General features: G+C 29.7%; 4 protein-coding genes across 8 annotated transcripts; 3 read left to right on the top strand and 1 right to left on the bottom strand.

Moving 5' to 3' along the window:
* Positions 1–3075: 3075 nt before the first annotated feature.
* On the bottom strand, positions 3076–7390 carry LOC108771088 (uncharacterized). 4 transcript variants are annotated; one of them, XM_018522989.1, is made up of 5 exons: positions 7176–7390; positions 4756–5101; positions 4070–4254; positions 3613–3972; positions 3076–3332 (listed from the first exon to the last, which is right to left on the bottom strand). In XM_018522989.1, the coding sequence occupies exons 2-4, from the start codon at positions 5097–5099 to the stop codon at positions 3890–3892; spliced, it is 612 nt and encodes a 203-aa protein (XP_018378491.1). In that variant the 5' UTR covers positions 5100–5101; positions 7176–7390; the 3' UTR covers positions 3076–3332; positions 3613–3889. The 4 variants fall into 4 exon arrangements, with proteins under 4 accessions (XP_018378491.1, XP_018378494.1, XP_018378492.1 ...); XM_018522992.1 differs by having other exon boundaries at positions 3613–3917; XM_018522990.1 differs by lacking the exon at positions 7176–7390 and adding an exon at positions 6363–6395.
* A 3461-nt stretch (positions 7391–10851) lies between these two features.
* On the top strand, positions 10852–13393 carry TFAM (mitochondrial transcription factor A). Of its 2 annotated transcripts, XM_018522986.1 has the most exons (7): positions 10852–10942; positions 11032–11136; positions 11493–11856; positions 11936–12034; positions 12252–12612; positions 12699–12931; positions 13294–13393. In XM_018522986.1, the coding sequence occupies exons 2-5, from the start codon at positions 11060–11062 to the stop codon at positions 12453–12455; spliced, it is 744 nt and encodes a 247-aa protein (XP_018378488.1). In that variant the 5' UTR covers positions 10852–10942; positions 11032–11059; the 3' UTR covers positions 12456–12612; positions 12699–12931; positions 13294–13393. The 2 variants fall into 2 exon arrangements, with proteins under 2 accessions (XP_018378488.1, XP_018378487.1); XM_018522985.1 differs by lacking the exon at positions 10852–10942 and having other exon boundaries at positions 10951–11136.
* A 1484-nt stretch (positions 13394–14877) lies between these two features.
* On the top strand, positions 14878–16506 carry LOC108771087 (uncharacterized). Its single transcript, XM_018522988.1, has 3 exons — positions 14878–15413; positions 15724–16025; positions 16116–16506. The coding sequence occupies exons 1-3, from the start codon at positions 15305–15307 to the stop codon at positions 16380–16382; spliced, it is 678 nt and encodes a 225-aa protein (XP_018378490.1). The 5' UTR covers positions 14878–15304; the 3' UTR covers positions 16383–16506.
* Positions 16507–17800: 1294 nt separating this feature from the next.
* On the top strand, positions 17801–18402 carry LOC108771090 (sulfiredoxin-1). The gene is made up of 2 exons (XM_018522995.1): positions 17801–18041; positions 18218–18402. The coding sequence occupies exons 1-2, from the start codon at positions 17831–17833 to the stop codon at positions 18364–18366; spliced, it is 360 nt and encodes a 119-aa protein (XP_018378497.1). The 5' UTR covers positions 17801–17830; the 3' UTR covers positions 18367–18402.
* The last annotated feature ends 575 nt before the right edge of the window (positions 18403–18977 follow it).

Here is an 18977-nt window from a genome sequence, read left to right as displayed (position 1 = left end):
GAAAAAATGTATCACTCTTCTAAGGACATTTCATATCTTCCATTGTTGACGATATTGAAATAATTTACAATTGTACAATTAATATTTGATCAATTCCTTAAAATTTATGTTTGAATGATTAAGCAAGAATTTGAAATGAAAGAAGAAAAATGATGTAACAGATAGTAAAATCTTGTGCGAAGAATAGTAACAATATCCTTAATAACTAGGAAACCATCTTCCGACGAAAAAATGTACCACTCTTCTAAGGACATTTCATATCTTCCGTTGTTGACGATATCGGGATAATTTACAATCGTATAATTAATATTACATCAATTTCTTAAAATTTATGTTTTAATAATCAAGCAAGAATTTAAAAAAATTGTATTATTTATTAATAATATTCAATACATAACTTTTACATAGTATATTTCATACTTTTTTAATCTTTATTATAGTATTATCCTTTTAATTCTATGAATTTTATTTGTTCAGTGATTATATTTTAACTCTTTCAAAAATTTCATTAAAATTGTTTAAAAAATGTGGAATAACTGAATAAAAACATCAATGTAGAAAAAAATTCTGATAAATAAACATCATATATATTATTGCAAAAATTATAATTTAAATTTTTACATTTATAGAAATAAACTGTCTTCAAAGGATACAAATTTTTATTTGTAGTAATTATATTAATATAACAAAAAACATAATAAATATTAAAATTACAATATCCATATTACGTGCATTCCTTGTGTACTTAATCAATCTTGATGTTAGGAACAAATTATTATTAAAAAAACTTCCATACCTATTTCTTCTCTTGTAATGCACAATTTTATTATATCTTCATTGCAGACATTCTTCAACCACATCTTGTGTTATTAATAGACTAACATTCTGTGAAGCAAAATTTTACAACATATAAACATATGTAGTATATGAAAGTATACAAAATGTTTGGAAAATAATGATAAATCTTTCGCATAGGGGCAGAATGGACTAAACTGAGAAGAAAAGTCCTTTACTATTTTGCAATTTTCGCAATAGTTAACAAGATATTAATTGCTAAAAGTTGCCGAAAAATGGTCTGTATTTGAGTATTTGAGTAAAAAATTTTTGAAAACCAATTTTCGGGAATTTTTAGCAATTAATATCTTGTTAACTATTGCGAAAATTGCAAAATAGTAGAGGAGTTTTCTTCTCAGTTTAGTCCATTCTGCCCCTACGCAAAAGATTTATTATTATTTTTCAAACACCCTGTATATGCATATACATATATACTTCCGAAACTAATTATAAAACAATTGCTAAAAGTTAATCACATACGTTGTTTCATATTTGATTTGTTATTAAATATTTATAATTATAATTATATTGAAAAATAATACGTATTTGAGATTATCAGAAAATATTCATTTCATAAAAAACATAAAAGTAAAAAATTCCCGAAATTTTTCATTATTCTAAACTTAAAATAAAAATTATTAAAAAAATTTTTATACATTCGAAACGCTATTTTTAAATTATTATGTAAATTTCGCTTTTTTTATATTAAGCTTTAATTTTAAAATTGGTTTATTAAAGAACAGATTTTTCCATATCTATGTTTAAATATTCTTAATAAAAAATGTAACTTTATTTTCATTGTAGGTTTTCCTTAATCATTTTCGTATCTCTTTTATAATACTAATATAATATCTTTCGTGAAAGAAAATATCTTCCATTAGGATATTCGCAAATAGCAGTATCTTCCTGCATCTTACAATTTAATCGTAAGTAATAATATAAATTCAAATTAAATAAAGAATATTGTATAAACTGATTAGTGAAACAACAATATTACATCATGCTATAATAGAAATTACTATTTTTAAGATTTTTCGCATATATAAAAAAATCACTTAAAAATTATATAAATTATCTCACTATATTGAATCAATTTAAAAACAAATCATTAAAAAGAGTTTCCTGTTTCTATGTATATCTAATCCTATATACCTATATACCTTTTCTATTCTTCGTTGTAGTGAATCATGAAAAGTTTAATCTTATCTTCATTGTAGGCAGACTTGAATCATTTACTCTTTAAAATTTGTGTAATTATATTTTCTGTGAAGCAATATTTTTTAATTAATATATGAATAGTTTTATAGTAATTAAAAAATGCGTAATCATTATTAACATATTTACAAATTTACAATTTTTTACGTAGGAATGCACGTAATATAATGTGTGAATTATATAATTCGAATTATGTAATTTATTCAATGAGAATAAAAACAACGTTTTAAGTTCAATGAAATTTTGTACAAACAGAAGTAAATAAGGCGTAATTAAATGTTAGTATAAATAAATAATGCTTAATTAAATGTTTCAATTAAAAAAATAAACATATAACTTAGAAATCTAAATAAAATTAATTATCGTTAGAGCAAATACTATATTTGAAATTTAACTCATGCCTTGAGCAAGAGTATAAAATATGCAATAAATTATTTGGATATTGTTTGAATATTATTTGGTTATAGTTAAACATTCTCGATTTGCGACATAACATTCCTTCAGAAAAATATTCTAAGTTCCTGCATCAATATATACCTTATGTGAAAAAAGTTGGTAAAAAATAATGGATAAAATACTCTTTCTATGTTGAAAAATTTCTTGAATTAGATTTGCAATGTTCATCATTATTACGAGTATTTCTTTTGCTTGTCATCTTCATGAAGTTATTATCGATTTTTTTTTTAGTAAATTCTTCATCAATGTAAGGAATAAACCTATGCATCTAGTGTTTACATATCAAAACTTTTGCGCTATTGATACAATAGACACATCATTAGTATTGCAGACACTGTCAGTAGTTTATCCGTAACACATTTCTTCATTTACTGCAGCGTTAAATAATAATTTTACGCAAAAAATAAGAATTTTACAGAATCAAAGATTTTAAAGAAATTAACAGTTTATCCTCTCTTCTCTTGACGATCACATCTTTAGGATTAAGTATATCTCTTCATAATTCGGTCTTTTCACATTTCACTCATTTTCCAGTGACGCAACATCTCAAAAAGTTGGGACCTGGCTTACCTCTCATACGTATGCCCGTGGTGCGTACGAATGCGGTTGTACAGACATACGGAACCTACAATTTATTGCCGGTTCCGAATAGCAATGTTAAGGGATTTGTTCCTGGCAATAAGTATTGTTGGTGGTTTGCAAGACCGCCGAAGAGGAGCTATGAGCACGAGAAAATTTCTGGGATCGAACTCGAGTCACCAAGCATGGTAGACTCACGCGCTGTCCTCCATGCTACGCTTGTGCTCGGTCTTTTTACAGGAATATTCCTATAGAAACAATGTTTTAAGTTAAATGAAATTTTGTACAAACATAAGTAAATAAGGTTTAATTAAATGTAGCTTTAGTATAAGTAAATAACGCTTAAATATTTCAATAAAAAAAAATATATATATAGCTTAGAAATCTAAATAAAATGAATTATCGTTAAAACAAATAATATATTTGAAATGTATATGCATTAAGCAAATCTCTTGGTGCAAGAATATCAAATATGCATTAAATTATTTGGATACTGTTTGAATATTATTTAATTATAGTTAAACATACTTCTCGATTTGTGACATAATATCCCTTCAGGAAAACATTCTAAATTCCTGCATCAATATATATTTTACACCTTATATCTCTTGTGAAAAAAACCCCAGGTTGAAAATAATGGATAAAATACTCTTCCTGTGTCGAAAAATGTCTTGAATCAGATTTGCAATGTTCATCATTATTACAAGTATTTCTCTTGCTTGTCGTCTTCAGGGAGTTCATTATCAATTTTTTTAGATAGTAAAGTCTTCATAGATGTAAAGAATAAACCTATCGATGCATCAATCTAGTGCTTATATATCAAACCTTTTATGCTATTGATACAATAGAGATACATCATTATTATTGCAGATACAGTCAATTCTTTACCTGTAACAATTCTTCATTTACTGCAGAGCTAAATAATAATTTTCTGCAAAAATAAGAATTTTACAAAATCATAAAGATAGAGAAATTAACAGTTTACCCTCTCTTCTCTTGACGATCACATCTTCAGGATTAAGTATATCCCTTTCTAATTCGGTAACAGGTCCTTTTACAGGAATATTCCTATGAATATCAACTTTAATTCGACGTAGTTCCGAAGTATCAATCTGTGCATTCTGAGGACCTCTAAATAAAGGTACTGTTCCACTTGTAGACCCATCTAATCTAAAGAGAATTTGATATGTTAAATTAATTATAATTATTATACTGTTAAAATAACCAGATCCTTTTTTCAGGAAAATAGTTCTATTCTGGATATATCCTTTTAAAAAAAATTGTTCTTTTTTGCTCCTGTTTAAAAAAAATATTTTTATTTTTCTATTTTCTCAATAAAATGTCTTTTTGACTATTTAAAAAATAATTATAAAAAATATCATTACTGTTGTCTGTGTCTCTGTGATAAGTAACCAATAATGGCCAAACAATCTTCAATAAACGATGGAATAACACTGCTCTAATATATAAATACATTTTTACTATTATGTAAGTAATATTCTCTAAAAATAAATTGTTTTATACTAATTATCTTTTTTACTTTTTAAATTCATTTCGTTGAAATTATTTCTAGATATATTCTCAAGTCACCTTATTTTTAACAAGTACCAATAAATGCTTGGACCATAATAAAGATACAAGTATATAATTGTGTATATATCGTACACTCACTCTTCATGAAGGCTACCAGATTTGGAAGCAGTTGATGTAGATCTATCTCTGTACCGAACATGCGAGGGAGACTCACTACCACTTTTACTTTGACTATGATGCGAGGTGATTTCCTCAGCATATTTTAAAGCTTGTGCACGGTTCCTTTCATATTCTAAAATTTTTTGCTGCTTCAATTTTTCATGTTGTCTCTCTCGCTCTTGCTGGCGTTGCCATTCTCGTCTGCGCCTCTGCTCCTCTTCTTCGGTTCTTGAACGTAAAACTGTAAAAGTATTGTGATCTTCATTACGTGTTGATCTTGACTCCTCACCGCTCCGGAAAGTTGTCGATCGCATAGGATTCATTGCTGAAAATATAAAACAAAATAAGTTCACTAAAATATATTAATTAAAAATTAGATTAACAGAAATTCAATATTAACAGCTAATACAAAATTATTTCTTATTATTTCTTTTATTGTGATTAATAACAAAGCACATTTTGTGATTCAATTTAAAATCATATTATTAAACATATATATGTATATATATATATATATACACAATTGTATAAATTCGTTTAAAAAAGTCGAAAATAATTTGAATGTTTATAACAATTTAAGACAAACAATATCATCTGGGAAAATATTATATTTTATTGTGAGACAATCATTATTGTGAATGTAACATTAATGATTTTAAAAAATAAAAGTCCTACTAGACTTTATTGAATACATATGAAGTTATATAGAAAATATATTGTGGTTTGATGTTTGCATAGTGCTTTGTGAACATATGTAAAAAAATTCCTTTACTTTAGAAGTAAATAATATAGGCCTTCTATATATATACAATAAGTCGCAAGTCAGAACGTCAGAAGTCTTAACCAGCCTTAACCAAGTCGTTCAAGTTGGCTATTGGCCAACTTCATCGATTATGACTTAAGATCGCTTAGAACTTCTGACTTGCGGCTTATTGTAGAAGGCCTAGTACATTTAAAAATCAGTAGTCGCATTGAAATTTCTTTAGATAAACCTGCACATTCGCACTAACAATATATGTACACAAAAGTCAACTACTCATATGTTTAATATAAAAAAATATAAAGTAATGATAACATTGATAACAATTTATATACCATTTATTTTCTTTTCATTTTATCATACATTTGGCATGAAAGATTTAGCATCTTTTAAAATATAATAAATAATAGGGGTAACAAGCCTTGTTGGATGTTCCTTGCTAACAATTCAATTTAATATTTAAAATTAATAATAAGACAAAACATTTTCAACCCATTATCGGGTCATTCTTAATGTGACAAAAATTACAGTGTAATACGGTAAATTTTACGTCCGTTTTTTACAATTCTTTCTTACGCATCATGTTGGTCAATCGGTGATGCAGCGTTGTCCATTTAAAAAAAAACTAATATAGTTTTCAACATTTGTAGATACTACTTATATTTGCTTGCTATATTTTCTTCTTTAATTATTATACTATTGTGCTGATTATGTGAGTGCAAATTCTATCAGTAATAATAGAGAGAAACGTTACAATTTTGAAGCTAGATATAATTAATTAAAAGTCTGCGTGACAATATCAGTATCTAATAAAATAATGTAATACCTGGTTATGAAAGTCCACAATTACATTATTAATAAGACCTCTTAAAACAGAGCTTTCATATATAAAATTTGGCTGTTATCACTTAAGTATCACTTTTGTTGTTGGAATGAGAAACGAAAACGAGAGAGCAATTACGACAAAGGAAGGAGAAATGTAATAGGAGAGGATAACGAGTGGGGACATTATGACAGGGATAATGACTGAACGGAAGATACCCATTGGAAAGTGATTCCGTGTCATTCTGTTTATTTAATCCTTGTGTCTGTTTCTTTAGAAAGACTATCTCAGATATTATAGTCTCTTGTTATATGATGGTTCTCTGTCCAATATTTTTACTTCCTTCCAGTTAAAATCATGGTTTGACATTTGATGATTGGAAATTACTGACTTTTTAGTGATCTTTTATTTTCTTTTCTATCACTTTTTTCTGAAGTAACAATTTTTGTTTCTCTTTGAATATTAATAGATACAAAATTTAAACTTGTAGTATCACACTGTTATACTTGTGGCATACAATATTTTTTTCCTGTAGGATTGTTTGTATGTTGCAATGCTGGAAATTGTATAGTCTGCTGGCATGTATATGCATTGCAATAAAGAATGAAATGAAATTTTATATTGGCTCATTGTAAGAATCAATCAAGGCTGCGTTCCACCAATATTGAAAATATGTGCTGCATGTAACGTAAAATTATAGGTTTTGCAGTATACTGGCAATGAATATTGGAATGTAATGTATTGTGACAGGATGTTTTCCTAGGGACGTTTTTGTACGAATTTTTTTTAGCTACTTTGTAAAAAAAAAATACTCACCATTAAAACTTCACGAGCAAGTAGAAAATAGATTCCGGCCAGAGCTACGATATAAATCTTCGCACAGCGATTGCAGAAAACTTGTTTTGTTTTGTTCAGCAATAATTGCCCAATTTCCGAAAAATTCGCCAATTAAAATCGTAAACTATAAAAGCTGCCCAGAATTCTTCGGTCAAATGCAAATTGTTAATTTTACAGTATTTAGGTCTTGCGTATTCTAATGCAAGAGAATCCAAAATCATATTATAATTTATACGATCGTGTAAGAGATAATAGAAATGATATTTAAAAGTCCAAAACAGTCGTAGTTCTGGATATTAATTCATTATAATATTTAAAGCTTGTTTAATTAATATTTTATAGGGTATATAATAATGCTGGAATTCTCACGTAACAATTCACAAGTTCTTTATATTCTAACCGACAATGACCGACCAGACCGATCATAATCAAGGCTCAATGCTAACATGGCTACACCCTATGGTCTAGTTTACATCGGTAGGCTAAGGGCTCACACACATGATATGCATAATGCCTCCGGCACACCAGCGCGATGTTCGTCGCGCGCGACACGCGATATCCAATGAGTGTACAGCTTTACCGATGTTCTCATTCTAAAGGTATATTCTCATTGGATATCGCGTGTCGCGCGCGACGAACATCGCGCTGGTGTGCCGGAGCCATAACAGAGCATAAGCATAACATAAAGCCGCTAAACCAATGAGCATCTTATTAAATCAATATGGCGACATTATGCTAAATACTCATTGGTCCAGCAGTCTTATGTTATGCTTATGTTCCGTTATGCATTTCATGTGTGAGAGCCCTAATGGTCATGGCCGCAGCACAGCCTCTTGCATAAAGGCCGCAGCACACGCTCTTGCATAACGCATAATGCATAGTACATAAAGGAATCAACCAATCAAAATTCTTCTTTTCCATGGAATGGGAGGAAAGGAAAGATTCTGATTAGTTGATTCGCTTATGCACTATATATTATGCGTTATGCAGGAGTGTGTGCTGCGGGCTTAACGCTTAATGCATAGTGCATAAGGGAATCAACCAATCGAAATTCTTCTTTTCCATGGAATGAGAGGAAAGGAAAGCTTCTGATTAATTGATTCGGTTATGCACTATACGTTATGCAAAAGTCTGTGTCGCGGCCGCAGCACAGACTTTTGCATAACCCCGGATCTACAATAGGGTTTTAAGCCTTAAGCCATAAGAAATGGACGAATCGCAGTCGCTTATTCTTCTCGGATTCGACTGTAATTGGTCAATTTCTTACGGCCTAAGGCTTAAAACACCTATTGTAAATCCAGACTTAAGGCCGCGACACAGACTTTTGCATAAAGCATAATGCATAGTGCATAAACGAATCAACTAATCAGAATTTTTCCTTTCCTCCCATTCCATGGAAAAGAAGAATTTCGATTGGTTGAATCCATTATGCACTATGTATTATGCGTTATGCAAAAGCTTGTGTCTGGGCCCTTAGTCTTTAACTCTCTCTACTGGCCCTGTCTAGAGTCCTAGATTTATCAGAGAGGCGCAACCGGCTTAAATCAGTATGACAAAGATGCTAAGGAGAGATTTAAACATAGCCAACATGCTATGAAACTGCCTTTAAACTATGTCGAACAAGATAAGAGGTGTAGGATAATGTGAGATAGAATGTATAGGATAAAATGAAATAGAAATATGTCACTTGTACTATAAATGGCTGCCAAGTCACGCAATTGGTCAGATTGCAACAGCGAATCAAAATGTATAAAACCGGTTGCGCCTCTCTGATAAATCTAGGACTCTAGCAATAACTAACGAGCGCGTTTGAATGAAGGTGCGTTCCATATCGCGCATTATGCGCTTGATGGGGTGGCACCCAGTTGGACACGGCTCAATTGGACACGAGCCACTCACAGCGCTTGAGACTACAAAGCTCCGGTCGCTATGATTGGTGGTGTCCAATCGAGACGTGTTCAATCGGGATCACCCCCGCATGATGCATCCATTGTCCTTGTTTAGTCCGGATCTACAACAGGTGTTTTATGCCTTATGCCGTAAGAAACTGACCAATTACAGTCGAATCCGAGAAGAATAAGCGACTGTGATTCGCCCATTTCTTATGGCTTAAGGCTTAAAACCCTATTGTAGATCCGGGGTTAAGCGGGGAGCACAGACTCTTGCATAACGCATAACACGTAATGCATAAGAATATGTACCAATCGAAGTTCTCCGTTTCTTTCCCTTCCATATAATAGAGAACTCTGGTTGGTTCAATTTCTTATGCCTTATGTGTTATGCGTTATGCAAGAGTCTGTGCTCCCCGCTTTAACATTTGGTAAGCAACAAGGATAAACGATGCATTATGCGCATCATGCGAGAAACGGAATGCACCTTGAGTAGGAGCTACAGTTGGAGGAAGTAAGAGTATTGCTGGATTCACACTGCATCCGATTTTCGTCGTACGACGCTCTGCAACCAATCGTAAAGGCCATTCTACATTAGTCGTATCGTAGACGTCGCAAGTCACAAGCTTGTTGCTTCAGCCAATCTAATGCTTCAATTTTTAAGTTGTATGATGCTTCCGACGATTCCGACGCTACAATACGACCAATGTAGAATGGTCTTTAAACAGGATTCCGATGATACGAAGCAAAATCCATCCGAATCCTGTTTTCTGATTGGTTGCAGAGCGTCGTACGACGAAAATCAGTGCAGTGTGAATCCAACATATGTTAGAGCATGCGACGCGAACAAACTTATTTCTTTGGCATGAAAAGACACCTTTAGAGTCCAGACACAAGCTTTTGCATGACACATAACGCATAGTGCATAAGCGAATCAACAATCAGAAGCTTTCCTTTCCTCTCATTCCATGGAAAAGAAGAATTTCGATTGATTGATTCCATTACCCCGGATCTACAGTAGGGTTTTAAGCCTTAAGCCATAAGAAATGGGCGAATCACAGTCGCTTATTCTTCTCGGATTCGACTGTAAGTCCGGATCTACAATAGAGTTTTAAGCCTTAAACCATAAGAAATGGGCGAATCACAGTCGCTTATTCTTCTCGGATTCGACTGTAATTGGTCAATTTCTTACGGCTTAAGGCTTAAAACACCTATTGTAGATCCGGGGTAAGTCCGGATCTACAATAGATGTTTTAAGCTTTAAGCCGCAAGAAATTCACCAACTACATTCGAATACGAGGAGAATAATTGATTGCGATTCGTTCATTCCTTATGGCTTAAGGCTTAAAAAACTATTGTAGATCTGGGGTTATGCAAAAGCTCGTGTCTGGGCCCTTACCATTTTTAAGGCCGCAGCACACACTTTTGCATAACGCACAACGCATAGTGCATAAGCGAATCAATTAATCAGAATCTTTCCTTTCCTCTTGTTCCATGAAAAAGAAGAATTTTGATTGGTTGATTCCTTTATGCACTATGCATTATGCGTTATGCAAGAGTGTGTGCTGCGGCCTTTATGATTTTACCTTTTCGAATTCGTTTTCCGTGAATTCCGTGTGTATGGGACGGCACAGGACGGCACCTTAAAGGCCCGTCTACAATACACGGAGTAAGAAGTAAGAGTAAGAAATTGACCAATCACAGTCGAATGTGAGAAGAATAATCGATTGTGATTGGTCAATTTCTTACTCTTACTTCTTACTCCGTCTATTGTAGACGGGCCTTAATAAGGAGAAATTTTAACCTCAACACAGTTTCCTATTTCGATTTGTTTCGATTCTTTGAATGTTTCTGAATGTGTCTCGTTATTCTATAAGCATTTCTTATCTATTTCTTATCAAAATATTGAAATACCTGTAGAAGAGTTGTTCAAGATTGTTTCAGACTGATTGTAATACCGAAATCACGTGTACCATGATAATGGCAACCTGGAGATTACTGTCTCCTATTAATAGAAAACAATTTAATCCACTAAATTTCTTTTGCATTAGGTAAAGAATATTATTTGACTTTTCTACAATTGATAATTTAAATCTGAATAATGGGTTTTAAATGTTTATGAATCATGTAATATGAAATAAGATCAAGCATTTCAGCAGCGTCGAAATTATTACAGCAATTTACCATTATATAAAGATCATCATGTAATTTTGCTTTCTCTGTTGTTATAATTATTCTCTAATACATTTTGATTAATATGCGTAAAAGAATAGGTTAAAATGACAACTAAAATATTTGTATAATAATACGTATTTTTTATCTCTTAAGTTATCATTGATATAAATAAATAAATTAAAATGTAAAAAATTGATGTTGAAAAGAATGAATTATTAAATTTTGTTATCAGGGAATTTGCTTCTGCACAAGACTTTTCTACACTTAAATCAAAACAGAATGTAGAAAAAGATTCTATACCACCAAAGCCAAAGAAACCACCAAATATATTTATCTTGTATTACAACTCTGTAAGGAACGAATTGCAAAAAGAGTATCCTCATTGCAAACTAACGGAACTTTCGAAAATAGCATCAGAGAAATGGACACAAATTGACCCAACAATAAAGCAAAATTTGCAGAAGCAATTTCGTGAACAATTTTCTATATATAAACAGAAATTAATGGATTATGAAAATTCTTTAACTAATGAACAGAAGATGGAAATAAAATTATTGAAAAAGGGACATACTTTGAAGCAGGGTGAAATTAAACAAGTATTGACATCGATTATTTGTATGCATTGTATATGTACTAAAATTTTTAAATAATAACATTCTTTTATTTTTCTGATAGAAACTTATGGAACTTGGAAAGCCAAAACGGCCATTATCTGCCTTCATGTTATTCATGCAAAGTAAAAAGAATACCAAAAACCCACACAAATCACATAAAGTAAGTTAACTATACAATTTCTTAGGTCGGGTATATCTTATTTTAATATAAGTTGCTTAGAAACATTCTCCTTTTTGCATAGTTCTTTTTATTTGTATATAAAAATATGAATCTAATAAGATATTTAAAATTTTCAAGAGTTTTTTAGAGTTTTTTGCTATTAAAGTTTGCTATTACTATTAAGTTTTTATTAAAATAGTTTTTTTTATATTTCTAGGATTGGATAAATGATATAACTAACGAATGGAAAAATATGACAATGATAAATAAAAGTAAATATAATGCAGAAGCAAGTGATTTATTAAAAAAATATAAGATTGAAATGCAAAAATGGGAGGAAGAAATGATTCGAACAGGTCATTATAATATTGTAAAATCCAATATTAAACCTAAACTCGAGACAGATAAATACGAAAAATAGGATTCAGAGTGCCCCAACCAATATAGTATACCTATTATTGAATCCATTGCTGCAAATTTCTCCAATGTTAAAATTGAAAATAAAGAGAATATTAAAATAGGTTGGGGCACTAGTACTACACATTGTACATTTGGAAAAGATCCTGATACTAACAGTGGTAATAAAAAAATTGTATTAACTTGAAAAAATTATATTTATCAGTTTGTAAAATTATAAAACATTTATATCTCAACGATAATTCAGATCAACGACATGAATCTGCAACAGGCATGGTACTTTATGATAACAAAAATATTTCACAAACTACAGTGGAATGTCCAAGGAAAATGGCAGTGGATACATCAATAAACGAAGTTAAAAAGTCAGTTGTACAACCTCAAAATACACATATATATACACAGATATATACATATTTTGTCTCGGCATGGAAAAGAGTTTTAATAGTCTTAAAAGAGACTAGTGAAAACTGGAAGACGGTAAGAGAATACACATTTATTGGCACAGTTGGTATTTTAATATCAATATTTTGCGTTTTAAATCTTATGTATAAATAAAGGTTGTTTGTGTATACCGAAACCTATTAGTAATTTGTATTTTATTTTTATACATTATGCACTTTGTAACGTGTAATAAATAGGATATAGTTTATTTCTGTAATAAATTTATGTAACCCGTTACATTTCTGTGTAAAATATTCCTTGATTATTCTGTTAATTAATTATTTTTATTTAACATAATATATAGAAATTAACATCTCCTAAATATATCTATATCAATTTTGTTTCATTTTTTAAATGTATATACTAACATCTTGTCTTTGTTTCTTCTTTTTTTATAGAAATTATACTAACCCAAATGAGATGACTATTATGATGATGACAGCAGCAGACGTGTACAATAATTTATGCTATCAACATTATACATACATATATTCATTATATATTTGCATTTGATATTATAATGATACATACATTCATTATATATTTGTATTTGATATATTCATTATATTTATATTCAATATTATACATACATATATTTACATTATTAAGGACTGGCTGTTCCATCTTCAGATAAATTATATGGTAATTTACCTATTAGATAAACAAAAGAGTAAAAAAGTAAAAGCATAAGGGAGTAAGAGAAGATGACAGTGAGCTAAAGTTTATTGAAAGGTAGAACAACCCAGCCTAAGGACATTTATATCATTATTTTAAGAATTGTGAAATTTATCTTGAAATTACATGCATTATTTTTTATCTTCCTATTTTTTATGTGCGTGTGAATGAACAATGTTATATGTTTTTTGAATTATAAATACTTAATATGTTTCAATCTAAATAGTAACAAAAAATTAATATACTTTATATATATATATTTTTTTTTTATTTGTTTTTCAGTTTAAATAATATCTTTGTCAAAGTCCATCAATCCACATTATAATCCTAACTTGACTGAAATGCGCAAACTTGGATGTCTTCTTCAATCTCCATTTATAAAATGGCATAATATAATAATAAAAATATAGCGTGCCACCTATATTCGTAACCATTACGTCTCTAATCTCTCTATTCTTATTAAGAAAAGAAAAATGTATAGAATAAGAAAATTTGTTAGAAGAGAAACTACTTTAACTCAATTTTTTATACTTTTTTTTTTGTCAAAACTGAAGTGATTTTCATATATTGAAATTAACTTTTTATTTCTGATTTCTTGTATTTTTTGTAATTTCTTATTCTTAATGAAAAGGAGGTCTAGAAAACGAATCTTAAGGAAAAGGAGATTGACATCTAGAAAACGAGTCGGCAATATATATATAGTTGCACTTTCTTATATCATCAAACATTCGTTCTTATATTCTTCCTTTTGACAATTCAAATCTTAATATCTAACACTATTCCCTGTATCGATTCTTTACTGTTTCTTTAATTACTGAAATCAGAAAGAAAATATCTAAAATTTTTTGCGACAAAATTTCTAATTATAAATTCTTAATTCAATTTTTTTAAATTTCTTTACATTTCCACATGTCAAAAAATTAATATCATACTCTATCCATGTTAAGAATCTAGACATTATTCGATAATTTAATTGCTAATTAAATCAATCGAAGTTTAATCGAAATCACTAATATCTGTTTATTTTTTTCAACTTCCTTTACCTATGTTTTCAAGAAGTACATACATACATGCACTGACATGGGTTAAAAGAAGTTAAATACATTATATCGCCTGTTGTTAATTAGAAATTATAATATTTATTTTATAAATACAATCTGTGTACAAGTATTTCCTGAACAACAAAAAATGTTTGCGTTGGTTGCACTTTTATTGCACTTAGCGTCTTCGTTTTTCTCTCTTTTCAACGCCTGAATATATATTTATCTCATTTTAAGTGCAAAAATTTTAGGAAATTTCGAGTAACGCATGTATAAGTCCGAAGAACAAAATCTCGTCTAGAATATTTGGAAATCACTGGAATACACGCTTCAAATGGAAGTTTGATCATGAGAATTAGTCTTATTTACAAATCACGCAATTAAAAACTGATAAAGTGAATAGGTCTATTTAATTTAACCTTTAATTATCTTTTTAATCCTATAAATATCCGATACCAATAGAAAAAAAATCTGCCTTCAAGAAGAAGGAGAAGAATAGTGAAACCATGAAAGCACGTTTTTTTCATGTCATTGTGTCGTAAACAATCAGAAATTTATGTCACTTGATTTTCTTCGGATATTTCCTTCCTGAATAACGTGCAGTTTGGACTTTGGATGTGCACGTTACAAAAGGGCTCACGTGGATTCGCGTATTAAATTGTCGTATTCAATTTCAATTGTGTGAAATACGACGATGGCTGAAATCAACGCCAGGAGAGAGGCGAGAAGGCGGCGAATATTAGAAAACTCGGAAAGTCGTCTACGCAGAATTACAGGGAGAGTTAATCCGGTGGAAATCAAAGGTAAACATAACCAATAACAGCTTGGTAGTAGAAATCGAACAAAATTTGTGTAATTTATTTCTGTTATTAATCAGCATTAAATTATATATAATAAATATATCTAACTCTACTTGATTTTTGTTCTTAATTTGCCATCATCATACATATTTTGTTGATAAATTTTTCTATGTTTCTGTTAGCATTCTGTCTATTATCAAGTTGTAGAAAAAGATAAACATATAATTCTGTGTATATTTACTAGTACTTTTTCAATATATAATAGGTATAGATAAATTGATTTGGACAGATATAGTTTAAGAATATTTTGCAGATAATGATCCACAAGTGGAAAGCAACAGTCTTAAAGCAGAATCTAATTTTGAAGAGGACAATATCAGAAATGGTGTATGCAATATCAGTAGCGGCACAAAATTGCAAAATTGCACAAGATTTGACAACAGACATGAAAATTTGTTAAATGACATCAGCAATAAGAATATACATTCATCAGAACAAGCATCTAAATCAGAATTTATGTTATACACATTATTATTCAATCGTATCAGTTTTATCTTGCTAGCTGGAATTGTCAATATTTTGTTAGTGCTGAAACTCGACTATTTATTTGGGCAGGTATATAATATTTTGTGTATACAAACTTATCTTATATTTCATTGAAATACTCATGTTGATAACTTATATATGTTGTTCATATATTCACAGGCAGTTATTATACCTTACTTATTATTGATGATGGGACGTTTATACAGCTGTATGACATTATACGAAGCACAAGACAATAGTTTATTAGTCATTGCTTTGATGTTGTGCAATGTTAAACCTAGATTAATTTATATATTTAAAGTATCATTCGCGTTATTCACCATGATATTTAATGATTTTTGCTTATATATGTTTAGTTTTGTATTGATGCGCTATATCATTATTCGCTATTATTACTATAATGCTGCAGTACCAACAAATGCATAATTACTCATGGTAAAGGAGTGAGTATAGGTAAAATAGGATTCTATTGTTGGAAATTTTGTACAATGTTGAAAAGGTAGAAAGTTCTCAGAAGAATATAAATTGATATATTATTTTTAAAAATCTGCAGCTGTATTATACTTTTTACATCTCCAGCATTATGCTGTGATTTTAACTAAATAAGCGTACAGGTATTGTATGAAAGGTACATTAATTTTTCTAGAAAATAGTTATAATAAATACATGTAATTATAATAATTTTAAAACAGATTTTGTACATAGATGTAATGACTTTGTAATTTATATTTATATAACGTAAATTCGCAACGTTAAGATTTGTTCTTTTCTACGATTACTAAAGCTGTCCAAGTGCTTGATGAATTATCAGGTGCTTATTATTTCTCAACACTTTGATATATAGGATTAATATAACAAAGTGCAATCAATTACTGTTAAGAAATGTGTAATCAATATGTTCTCTCTATTTTATGATAATATGTAAATATAAAAAAAATAAGTAAAAACCTTAAACCTTATCTTACAATTTTATTATACAATCCTAATCTAAAAGCAGATTAAAAAATACTAGTATCTTTAAAAACCAACATTATAAGCAAAATACACAAATATATATAATAATTTCTTAATTTGTGATTGAAATAAAAAAAATCGCTTTTTAGACATATATATGTACGGTATTGTACTTTTGTTCTTTTTGAGGAAAATTCTACTGAATAAAGAAGAATTTAAAATTTGGCGCGAGACATGATCGTATCCATTGGTCGCGTACAGCAGATTTAACTGTGTGGAGCGGATCCGTGAGCGCTCGCTGCTATTGGTGTATTCGTCTAGATCATCCAATAGCAGCGAGCGCTCACGGATCCGCTTCACACAGTTGAGTCTGCTGAACGCGGCCATTGATTGATTAAAAAATTTCTAACCTAGAGATAGCATGGATAGTATCGAGGTTAGAGATATCTTATCAGTTCACATTGCACATACAAATATCAATTTTGATTTTTGTCTCTGCCATTGATCAATTCGATCAGATTGATGGAAGGCAATGGAAGATTTCTTTAATTTGTCCTTGATTATGTAACAGTAATACGCAACCTGCGGCCCTGTGAATTTTTTGCGGTTCGTCGTGACGGCTCAAAATAAAAAAATATATAATATTTTGAATTTTCTATTCCAAACAAAATAAACATCATATGACTTGCAAGATTTTATCTATATTTCTGAAAATAAATTTGTAAATTCATTGAAAATAATTCTCTGAAACTATTTCTGAAAATAGTTCTCTGAAAATAATTTTTAAAAAAGGTTGCGCATTACTGATATAATGTATTCTCAATTTCTGATGCAATAGCAAAAATGATTCGTCAATCGCTATTCATTGGCACATCGACGCATACGTGAGATCATCGCGAGATTATCAAACGTTAAGTAAAATGATACGTAGGGGTGCATGCCAAATAGCCAGCTCGATTCATTCAAGTCCTCTTGCAGAGGTGCACGATGTTCCAATGGACATAATTATCAGACCTTTCCCTGTCGATGTGAACGAGGAAAAGGTCCAAAGTTTAATGAATGCGTTGAAAAACGTCGAAACTGAGGACACAGTACCGCCCATCGACATTTTGTGGATCAAAGGAAGCGAAGGTAAAGCTATCAAAGTATAGCGGCCTGAAAAGTAGTTTTTACACCACTATGGTTTTTACATTCTTAATAAATTTATGAATTATAATTGTGCCAGTTTTGTAATTTTTAAACAAATGAGATCAAACTACTATGAAGTTTCTAGGAGAAATAATTAAATTTATTAATTATATTTATAGGTGGTGACTATTATTACTCTTTTGGTGGTTGTCATCGTTATACTGCACATCAACGATTAGGTAAAGCGTCTATTAAAGCTAAAATAATTCAGTCAACTTTAACAGATTTACGATGTTATCTGGGAAATTCTACTCCAGACTTGAAGTGAATTGCATGTATATACGTATATACATATATTTTTTACTATTATATATAACTGAATTACTTATATGAACATGCATGAACATATTTTTTACTATTATACACAATATATTGTATAATATAATTTTTGAAGAAAAATAATATATATATTTAATATATGTGGTCAATTTATTTTGTAGTACCATTGCTGATATATATACTATACATACACATAATTAGAATGAGGGCAGAAATAGAGCAAATTAATTGTTTGGTCTCTACTTGCAAAAATTAAAATAAAACTTGAGAGTTTAAAATTGATTTATTTTTTATAATAAATAAACAATATGTGCTATTAATAACGATATATGTACTTTGAAAGAAAAAAATCAAAGTTCAAAATTTATTATTTAATGATAAAGATCTTAATTGCTTAATTATATCGGATAATTAGAAAAAAGATTAATATATTTTTATATATTATGAACTAATTTAAGAGATAAGAATTAGAAAATATACAATATATTATTTTCTATAATTATTATTTAAAAATATATAATAAAAATTAATCTGGATCCTACAATTTTACTTATTATTTTATGATTTCAAAGCAATAATTAATACAGTGCGCTATAGCAT

This window comes from Trachymyrmex cornetzi, unplaced genomic scaffold, assembly GCF_001594075.2.
Source record: "Trachymyrmex cornetzi isolate Tcor2-1 unplaced genomic scaffold, Tcor1.1 scaffold1388, whole genome shotgun sequence".
NCBI classification, from domain to species: Eukaryota; Metazoa; Arthropoda; class Insecta; order Hymenoptera; family Formicidae; genus Trachymyrmex; species Trachymyrmex cornetzi.
The sequence above is the reverse complement of the archived record's forward strand: the minus strand, read 5'-3'. Positions and strand labels throughout refer to the sequence as shown.

Bases quoted from the DNA above. Each gene is read 5' to 3' on its own strand.
- LOC108771090 (XM_018522995.1), top strand. From the start codon at position 17,831: ATGATACGTAGGGGTGCATGCCAAATAGCCAGCTCGATTCATTCAAGT. The intron at 18,042-18,217 runs GTAAAGCTATCA...TTATATTTATAG, and splicing joins GTGGATCAAAGGAAGCGAAG to GTGGTGACTATTATTACTCT.
- LOC108771087 (XM_018522988.1), top strand. From the start codon at position 15,305: ATGGCTGAAATCAACGCCAGGAGAGAGGCGAGAAGGCGGCGAATATTA. The intron at 15,414-15,723 runs GTAAACATAACC...AATATTTTGCAG, and splicing joins TAATCCGGTGGAAATCAAAG to ATAATGATCCACAAGTGGAA. The intron at 16,026-16,115 runs GTATATAATATT...ATATATTCACAG, and splicing joins TCGACTATTTATTTGGGCAG to GCAGTTATTATACCTTACTT.
- TFAM (XM_018522986.1), top strand. From the start codon at position 11,060: ATGATAATGGCAACCTGGAGATTACTGTCTCCTATTAATAGAAAACAA. The intron at 11,857-11,935 runs GTATTGACATCG...TTTTTCTGATAG, and splicing joins AGCAGGGTGAAATTAAACAA to AAACTTATGGAACTTGGAAA. The intron at 12,035-12,251 runs GTAAGTTAACTA...TTATATTTCTAG, and splicing joins ACCCACACAAATCACATAAA to GATTGGATAAATGATATAAC.
- LOC108771088 (XM_018522989.1), bottom strand. From the start codon at position 5,099: ATGAATCCTATGCGATCGACAACTTTCCGGAGCGGTGAGGAGTCAAGA. The intron at 4,255-4,755 runs GTGAGTGTACGA...AATTCTCTTTAG, and splicing joins TCTGGTAGCCTTCATGAAGA to ATTAGATGGGTCTACAAGTG. The intron at 3,973-4,069 runs GTAAACTGTTAA...GAATTGTTACAG, and splicing joins GATCGTCAAGAGAAGAGAGG to GTAAAGAATTGACTGTATCT.